This window comes from Diaphorina citri, unplaced genomic scaffold (genome assembly GCF_000475195.1).
Source record: "Diaphorina citri unplaced genomic scaffold, Diaci psyllid genome assembly version 1.1 scaffold1230, whole genome shotgun sequence".
Lineage (NCBI taxonomy): Eukaryota > Metazoa > Arthropoda > Insecta > Hemiptera > Psyllidae > Diaphorina > Diaphorina citri.
In genome coordinates this window covers 83,178-92,991 of record NW_007378659.1, presented here as the reverse complement: position 1 = coordinate 92,991, position 9,814 = coordinate 83,178, and the positions used below count along the sequence as shown (strand labels likewise).

General features: G+C 39.9%; 2 protein-coding genes across 2 annotated transcripts in view; one reads left to right on the top strand and one right to left on the bottom strand.

The window, feature by feature from the left end:
- Positions 1-7: 7 nt before the first annotated feature.
- Positions 8-9,814, top strand: part of LOC103514832 (fibrillin-1-like) — a gene marked incomplete at its 5' end in the record, with an annotated part of 38,921 nt that continues 29,114 nt past the window's right edge. The window contains 6 exon segments of the mRNA XM_026827692.1: positions 8-548; positions 1,000-1,611; positions 1,927-2,037; positions 2,874-3,074; positions 3,373-3,573; positions 7,533-7,811. Coding sequence (XP_026683493.1) covers positions 8-548; positions 1,000-1,611; positions 1,927-2,037; positions 2,874-3,074; positions 3,373-3,573; positions 7,533-7,811 — 1,945 coding nt within the window.
- Positions 5,475-7,179, bottom strand: LOC113469779. The gene is made up of 3 exons (XM_026827690.1): positions 6,571-7,179; positions 6,040-6,375; positions 5,475-5,886 (listed from the first exon to the last, which is right to left on the bottom strand). The coding sequence occupies exons 1-3, from the start codon at positions 7,138-7,140 to the stop codon at positions 5,584-5,586; spliced, it is 1,209 nt and encodes a 402-aa protein (XP_026683491.1). The 5' UTR covers positions 7,141-7,179; the 3' UTR covers positions 5,475-5,583.

The window sequence follows — 9,814 nt, the reverse complement described above, 5'->3', positions numbered from 1 at the left end:
AGATGGTGTATGTGTATGTCTACCTGATTACTATGGAGATGGTTATGTATCCTGCAGACCTGAATGTGTTCAGAATTCTGACTGTCCACGTAACAAAGCTTGCATCAGAAACAAATGTAAAAACCCATGTGTTCCTGGAACTTGTGGTGAAGGCGCCATATGTGACGTCATTAACCATGCTGTTATGTGTACTTGTCCTCCTGGAACTACAGGAAGTCCATTTATCCAATGTAAACCAGTTCAAAATGAACCTGTGTACACAAACCCGTGTCAGCCATTACCTTGTGGACCTAACAGTCAATGCCGTGAAGTCAATAAGCAAGCTGTGTGTTCATGTCTGCCTAATTACTTCGGTAGTCCACCTAACTGTAGACCAGAATGTACTGTCAACTCTGATTGTCCTCTTGACAAAGCTTGCTTCAATCAGAAATGTGTGGATCCATGTCCTGGAACTTGTGGTCAGAATGCCAATTGCAGGGTTATCAATCACAACCCTAGCTGCACATGTAAAGCTGGCTTCACTGGAGACCCGAGAGTATTTTGCAGTCGTATACCTCGTAAGTATTCAATATGAGCTTTATATCATAATTTCAATACATTACACATTATTCACTTGGGGGTTTTTTCTTGAAAATCTTAGATGGTCAAAGTCCGTTATTTTTTGTCGAGCATTTGTCGTGTATGCTAAATTATAGTCTGTCCAAGTTAGGTTCAAAGTAGTCGATATTCATTTCATTGTTTTCTTTTTCCAGCACCTCCACCACAAGAATCTCCACCGCCACCAGAACGTAAGTTCAGTTTTGAAACTTTTTCAATTGCCTTTTAAAACTTTATCTTTTTAAACTTTGACAAGATCTGACAATGAGTCAAGAGGAGAACGAATTCTTCACATACTTTTGTGTAAACTGTATGAAAATGCTACCAAAAGCTTTCAAACTATATTAGGACAGAAATTTTGCAGGCTGTACCTAATTTTAATTTCAATCCTTTTGATTTCAGCTGTTCCACCACCAGTTCAACAGGATACATGCAACTGTGTACCGAATGCCGTTTGTAAGGATGAAGTCTGCGTATGTCTACCAGACTTCTATGGAGATGGTTATGTATCTTGCAGACCTGAATGTGTTCTCAACAGTGATTGCCCCAGCAACAAAGCCTGTATCAGAAACAAATGTAAAAACCCATGTGTACCTGGAACTTGTGGTGAAGGCGCTATTTGCGATGTTGTAAATCACGCTGTCATGTGTACTTGTCCTCCTGGAACAACTGGAAGTCCATTTATTCAATGTAAACCTATTCAAAATGAACCTGTGTACACGAACCCATGTCAACCATCACCTTGTGGACCAAACAGTCAATGCCGGGAAATCAACCATCAAGCTGTGTGTTCATGTCTGCCGAATTACTTCGGTAGTCCGCCAGGCTGTAGACCAGAATGTACTGTCAACTCTGACTGTCCATTGGATCGAGCTTGTCAGAATCAGAAGTGTGTGGATCCTTGTCCTGGATCTTGCGGATATCGGGCGAGATGTCAAGTGTACAATCACAATCCAGTGTGCTCTTGTCCTCCGGGATATACTGGGAATCCATTCTCACAGTGTCTCCTACCACGTAAGTTTATGAGCTTTTTTTTCACCCTTGGGGTAGTTATGAAATCACATTGAACAACTTCCCTCATCTTGGGAAATATCAAAAATTCGGACTGAAAACTTACCTTATATTTTTAAACTTGAGTAAAAAAGCGAGTCAACAACAGGTAGTCTAGCTCTCTCTGTAGCAAATACTTTGCAAGATTACTGTTGCTGACATTATTTTACCTATCCATGTTGTTATAAACACTGTTAACTAATTAAGTGATTTCAAAATTACCCTCCTACCTTTTCCCGTCCTCAAAACTCTTCTAACCTCCCCCTCCTATATTTACAGCGGAAGAACCCACCACGCCCGGCTGTTCCACAAACGACGAGTGCTTGCGCACCATGACGTGTCTATGCGCACCTGGCTATGTGGGAGACGCGGATGTTGAATGTAAACTAGGTATGTCCGTTTGTCCTTTTGCTTGTTTGGAATTTTTTGGCGTAGGAACGAATTGGTCTAACCTAGATTTTTTAAGAATAGACAATTTTAATAGAATTCCCCATAAAATAGCGTAACATAAAATTAAATAATACAACAGTTAATTTTATCTTACTGATTTATGGAAATTTAGAATTTACCCACTAGGAAATTGTTTCCTAAGTTTTGTTTTGACTTGGAAATAACTTGAAATTTTGATGGGCGTTAAAGACCTACTAGAAATAATTTAGAATTAACATTAAATACCGTTGTTTATATAATTATTTGTACTAACATTGTAATTTTTTCATATTTTTACAGATTCACAACCCAACCTCTCCCCAAACCTAATGATTTTTATTCCACAGGTTGACTAATTTGACTTTGACTATTTATTTCTTTGACTTGACTACTTTTTTTTATTATTATTATAAACCCCTTTTTTCTTCAATTTTTCATTGATTTCTTATATGATTTTCTACCTTTTGTATTTTCTATTTATTTTTTTCTTTAGAGAACATCTTTCGTTCAATGGGTAGTTATGAAATCACATTGAACAACTTCCCTCATCTTGGGAAATATCAAAAATTCGGACTGAAAACTTACCTTATATTTTTAAACTTGAGTAAAAAAGCGAGTCAACAACAGGTAGTCTAGCTCTCTCTGTAGCAAATACTTTGCAAGATTACTGTTGCTGACATTATTTTACCTATCCATGTTGTTATAAACACTGTTAACTAATTAAGTGATTTCAAAATTACCCTCCTACCTTTTCCCGTCCTCAAAACTCTTCTAACCTCCCCCTCCTATATTTACAGCGGAAGAACCCACCACGCCCGGCTGTTCCACAAACGACGAGTGCTCCTTCAGCGAAGTGTGCATCAACCGGCTCTGTGTGAACCCGTGCACCGTATCCAACCCATGTGCACCGTCCGCCCAGTGTACCGCCAATAATCACCGCGCCCAGTGTGCGTGTCCGCCTGGTCTAGTGGGAGATCCGTTTGTCAATTGCTACTCTGGTGAGTGTCGAACTTCTTACTTATACAAAAAAAAAAAAAAAAAACGTGGTGGATATTTTCAATAAATACTTGTTGGAGAAAAAAATGTTAGGCTTTCAGTATTTCACACACAAAAGATATAAGTTTTATTGTAAGCAAGAAGATTGGTTACTTGTAAGCTCGTAATTTAGCTTCCCTTCTTGAACCATTTATTATGATGAAACATTCACGGCAGTCGACAGCCCACGTCCTTCTACATTCACGGCAGTCGATTAAACCATTAACTAACCACACCTCATTCCCTATTAACCCATTCTAGTCAGCGTGGGCTGTCGCAGCGACTCCGAGTGCCCATCACAGACCGCCTGTATCAACGCCATCTGTGTTAACCCTTGCAATGCCACGGAACCGTGCGGTATTCATGGCCAGTGTACGGTGTTCGATACCCTGCCTGTCAGAACAATGATTTGTGAGTGTGAACCCGGCTATCAAGGAAACGCAGCCGTTCAGTGTGATAAAGGTAAGACGCTGGGTAGCTTGGAGTTTGAGGGTTCGATTTTCGTTTTTGAGAGGGCGCGGTTTAGAATCTAAACTGAGCCAGGGAATTTTGAACTAATTTACTTGAGAACAAGTCTGTCAGAATTTGTCACAATTAACTTTGTTCCCTTTTTATATACTATCTGAATAATTCTTGCGTTTCTAAATTTCTGGCCAGGATTTTTATTTTTATTTATTTATTTAATAACACTAGTCACTGCTCATTTGAGACAGTTCCTTTTTGTAGCAATTTTTCATTGTCGCGACTTCTGAACTAGTACCCAATTTTTTGTCAGTATTCCTTCTTTCTTCTCAGAACCTAATTTTCCTAGTATATTTCTATTATCACTCTCATTTTTCGTCAGTATGCCTTTTAGTTTGGTACTTACCCGCTTGACTTACCTGTGACTATCGCATTGGTACTCTTACCATAATATCCTCAACTCCTTGCAACTACCAACCTTGTATCCTCATGGCATATCAGATCTTCAATTTTGTGTACCCAGATACGCTGAAATTGAAACAAAAGGAATATAAGACGCACTGTTTACTAGTAAAAAATTATTATAAAATGAGAAAGGAATAAGCAGTCTACAATTTCACTTTTTTAAATATAAAAATATACTGTTGCCGTCGTGAGAGTCTATGATTCAAGGGTATTTAACATTTTCTGGGAGTCACTATAAAATAGAATTGTATTATATTATTCACACTTACGTTCTGGCGGTTTCGGGAAACAAGAGCTGAACGGATCTCCGATATAACCTTCTGGGCAAGTGCAAATAGGAGTATGATTGATCACTTTGCACTGAGCATTGTATCCACATGAGCCAGGACATGGGTCTCTACATTTCTCATTGATACAGGCCAAGTTGCTCGCACATTCGGAGTTCATCACACATTCAGGTCGACAGTTTGGTGGAGCTCCGATGTAGTTTGGTAAGCAAGAACATGATGGATTACTTTGCATTGAGCATTGTATCCACATGAGCCAGGACATGGGTCTCTACATTTCTCATTGATACAGGCCAAGTTGCTCGCACATTCGGAATTCATCACACATTCAGGTCGACAGTTTGGTGGAGCTCCGATGTAGTTTGGTAAGCAAGAACATGATGGATTGCCGTTGATGTTTCTACACTGAGAGTAAGGACCGCATGGTGATGGATAGCATGGATTGACTGGTTCCTGTGGTGACTCAAGAGGCGGAGGTGCTAAAATGAAAATATAACGACACACATGAAATGTAAGGACCATACTGAAGTGAAAATGTATTCATACTAAAAACTTCATCGTGAATCATTAGAATACTGTTGAAGCTTAAAAATAACCGGGGGTTTCTGTACAATAATAAAACAAGAGGCGGAGGTGCTAAAATGAAAATATAACGACACACATGAAATGTAAGGACCATACTGAAGTGAAAATGTATTCATACTAAAAAACTTCATCGTGAATCATTAGAATACTGTTGAAGCTTAAAAATAACCGGGGGTTTCTGTACAATAATAAAGAATTCCGTGACCTCTAGCTCGTGGGATGTACGTAGTTCTCGCATTCAATGCCAATTAATACGATATCACAGCGAAAGATAATTAATTATAACTTACGTGGTATTGGTGAACATCTGATTCTAGGTTCTCCTGTGAAGCCTGGTCTGCAGGTACAAATAACTTACGTGGTATTGGTGAACATCTGATTCTAGGTTCTCCTGTGAAGCCTGGTCTGCAGGTACAAATAGGACTATGGTTGATAACTCTGCAGTTAGCATTCTGACCACAAGATCCAGGACATGGGTCTACACATTTCTGATTAACACAAGCCTTGTCAAGTGGACAATCAGTGTTGACAGTACATTCTGGCCGGCAGTTAGGTGGACTACCGAAATAATTCGGCAGACATGAACATACAGCTTGTTTGTTGACTTCGCGGCATTGACTGTTCGGTCCACAAGGTGATGGTTGACATGGATTTGTGTACACAGGTTCTTGTATCACTGGTTTACATTGGATGAATGGACTTCCAGTTGTTCCCGGAGGACAACTGCAAACCACTGAATGGTTAATGACGTCACAAATAGCACCTTCTCCGCATGTTCCAGGAACGCACGGGTTTTTACATTTATTTCGTATACACGCTTTGTTGTTCGCACAGTCACTGTTTCTAACACACTCGGGTCTGCAAACCGTGTATCCATCCCCGTAATAGTCAGGCAGACACACGCAAACATTGTCACGACACACTGCGTTTGGAGCACAAATGCATGGGTCGGCTTGTTGTTCTGGAGCTTGAATGGCTGAAGCAAACAAGGAATAAAATTAGTAGATACTCAATGTTTGAGGTCAGGAAAAGTTTGTAAGGTAATTCCGAAAAAGGCCATTTTCCGAACAAACTAATAAAAACTACATAAAATTAAAAAATAGTCACTTGAAACTTTAATAAAACTTACGTTCAATCGGTTTTGGATAACACGAGCTAAAGGCATCTCCAATGAATCCATCGGGACAATAGCAGACTGGACTATGATTGATGACTCTACATTGAGCACCTTGACCGCAAGAACCAGGACATGGGTCTCTACATTTCTCATTAATACAGGCTTTATCGTATGGACACTCCGTGTTTTGAACACATTCTGGTCTACAGTTCGGTGGAGCTCCGATATAGTTTGGTAAACAAGAGCATGATGGTGATCCATTGATGTCTCTGCATTGGGAATATGGTCCACAAGGTGATGGTATACAAGGGTTAACATATTCCGGTGGAGATTCTTGTGGTGGAGGTGCTGGAAAAAGAAAACAATGAAATGAATATCGACTACTTTGAACCTAACTTGGACAGACTATAATTTAGCATACACGACAAATGCTCGACAAAAAATAACGGACTTTGACCATCTAAGATTTTCAAGAAAAAACCCCCAAGTGAATAATGTGTAATGTATTGAAATTATGATATAAAGCTCATATTGAATACTTACGAGGTATACGACTGCAAAATACTCTCGGGTCTCCAGTGAAGCCAGCTTTACATGTGCAGCTAGGGTTGTGATTGATGACCCTGCAATTGGCATTCTGACCACAAGTTCCAGGACATGGATCCACACATTTCTGATTGAAGCAAGCTTTGTCAAGAGGACAATCAGAGTTGACAGTACATTCTGGTCTACAGTTAGGTGGACTACCAAAGTAATTTGGCAGACATGAACATACAGCTTGTTTATGGACTTCACGGCATTGACTGTTTGGTCCACAAGGTGAAGGTTGACATGGGTTTGTGTACACAGGTTCGTTCTGAACTGGTTTACATTGGATAAATGGACTTCCTGTAGTTCCAGGAGGACAAGTACACATAACAGCATGGTTAATGACGTCACATATGGCGCCTTCACCACAAGTTCCAGGAACACATGGATTTTTACATTTGTTTCTGATGCAAGCTTTGTTACGTGGACAGTCAGAATTCTGAACACATTCTGGTCTGCAGGATACATAACCATCTCCATAGTAATCAGGTAGACATACACAAACACCATCTCTACATTCTGCATTTGGTACACAGTTGCATGTATCTTCTTGGATGACTGGTTGTACAGCTGAAAAAGTAATAATAGAAACATTTCAGTCGAGGATATGTGCAAAAATAGATGACAAAATGACTTGCTGAGTATGTAGAATTTAAATAGGTAATGTGTCCCACATAGTCCTAATTAGTAAATTTATGATAAAATTTAAATAAACGCTTAAAAGTCGGAAGACAATAAATTATGATTGAGTGGAATCCATGATGTTCCATAAAACAATACATGAGTTGGATTAAAATCTTTTCAAAGACATAGTTACTGACTAAAATAAAATCTAACTGAAACTTTATACCATCCGCCCTTCATGATCAAAAGACAGTTTGAAAAATACAAACACCGGATAGGATAGTAATAAAAAGATGGACCATATTCACAATGTAGAGACATCAATGGATCACCATCATGCTCTTGTTTGCCAAGTTATATTGGAGCGCCGCCTAACTGTAGACCTGAATGTATTCAGAACTCAGAATGTCCATATGACAAAGCATGTATCCGAGAGAAATGTATTGATCCATGTCCTGGTTCTTGTGGATATGGTGCTGTCTGTACAGTGATCAATCATAGTCCAATATGTACTTGTCCTGAAGGATACATTGGAGATGCTTTTAGTTCCTGCTATCCCAAACCTCCAGAACGTAAGTATCTAAAAATTATCATTAAAAATCAACTTTGGAGTTCTTGATTTCAGAATGCCAACTATTGATTCAATAAAAATATTTCATATTATTACACAGTTGTGTTCCTCTTATGAACATGCGTAAGGTATTGTTGGAACAGTATAGATGAAAAGTTCTCATTGCCCTATTACTTCTTTGACAGGAGTAGCAGACAGGCGCACTGGGCGGCTCCGTTGATGACCGTACAGATGGCGTTCAGGCCGCACTGGGTGGTCGAGCACGGGTCGCGGTATTCTGGCTCTGAAAACAATGCGAAGGAAAAGGGGGTTTATTGAGAGGTTTGAAAAAGATTGGGGCTTTCGAATAGTTACAGAGGGAGACGGTGGAGAGAGGGAGGGAGGGAAAGAGAGAGGGAGAGAGAGAAAGGGAGAGAGCGGGGGAAGGAGAGATAAGGTTCTCAAACTCTCCCCAAGAGTTTCAAAACTACAGAGCTTTCTGGGAATCAATGGAATATGCGAAAAAGATTTGAGACAGATAAAGTTCTTAGACTCTAACCAAGAGTTTCAAGTCTAATGAACCTTCTAAGAACCAAAGGGAAAAAGTTCTCACCTCGTTGTGGTATAGGTGAACACTGGCGGAACGCATCTCCCGTAAACCCAGCCGGACAGTAGCAGATCGGAATATGATTGGATACCGAGCAGATAGCTTGAACTCCACATGTACCAGGACAAGGGTCTCGGCAGTGGTTCTTGATACAGGCCAGGCTCAGTGGACAGTCAGAGTTGATGAGACATTCCGGTCGACAGCCTGGAGGACGGGGGTTCGAAAGGAAATGAATTAGTCTAGTGATATTGTGAGAAAAGAGAATTTAGTCTAGTAATCTTCTCCTTCTTCTTCGCCTTTTCCCATGTTCAGATGGGGTCGGTCTTTGTCGTCGGCCTCTCAATCAGCTTTAGAGTGATCGCTTTGAGGCCAACTGGTTTTGGCTAAGCAAAATTTTCCGAGTGGGATGCCCTTCGCACTCAACCTTCGCTATTGATATAGCGTGAAGAAATTTGGGCTAGTTTTCTCCCTGTTTATAGTCCCCTAGCTAGACGCTGATCTACTTTCTGTTTATAGTCCCTCAGCCAGACCAAGAATTTAGTCTAGTAATACAGAGGGAAAAGACTATCCGAAGATGTTGTGCAAAAAACTTTAGGGAAAGTTTTCCTCTCTCAAATTCAAAATGTAAAATACATGCGTATTTTCTTTTGTGGCAAGATTAATTATTTGTAATTAATGCATAGCCCGACCTTTTTAATTTACGCACCCAATCAAACCTAGTACAGTAACACTAAAACCCAATGATATTTAGTTATAAACCCAATGAAATGCATATGTTTATGAAACTAAATGGATGTTTGCTTGCAAATGCATGAGGAGAATTAGATACAAAAAATATCAACAGAAGAGATATCGATATCTTCGGCAAATAATACCTATTCTGGGTCCTGAGCTCGAAAAACGGGAAATTGATATGCTTTCGGCGAATTACCTATTCTGGGTCCTGAGCTAGAAAAAAATCATCCTACTGAAATGTTTACCTTCGTACGGGTTGCCATAGTAGTCGGGCAAACACTCGCACAGGGCATGCTCGTTCTGCACCCTACAGCGGGCATTCGAGCCACACGGTGATGGGAAACAGGGGTCGGTAGGCGTGGCTTGGGTCGGTGTAGGTGTGGCTACAAAATGAAACAATATGGGAGATGAGCACTACAGGACATGCACGGTGGTGATTGGTCGAAAAAAAGGAGGAAGGGCGATTCTGATTGGTCGGAAGGTAAATTTCTAAGAAGCAAATCGAAATTTGCTTCTTAGAAATCTTATTAAAATTTGCTCTCGAAACTTGCAACTTCCAATTAAATCAACGAAAAATTGACGTAACCGATTTTAGTTCAAAAGGTAAAATATAGATAGCTTCACCGATGTGATGAAGTCCTAAAATGTCTACTTTAAAAGAAATTCGAAGGTGCAAAATAAAT

What these genes read in the sequence shown, in the direction of transcription:
- LOC113469779 (XM_026827690.1), bottom strand. Translation starts at nt 7,140, where the DNA reads ATGCAGAATGTAGAGATGGTGTTTGTGTATGTCTACCTGATTACTATG. An exon ending in ATTTTGCAGTCGTATACCTC is followed by an intron (nt 6,376 to 6,570) that starts GTAAGTATTCAA and finishes TTCTTTTTCCAG; the next exon opens with CACCTCCACCACAAGAATCT. An exon ending in TTATCCAAAACCGATTGAAC is followed by an intron (nt 5,887 to 6,039) that starts GTAAGTTTTATT and finishes TGTTTGCTTCAG; the next exon opens with CCATTCAAGCTCCAGAACAA.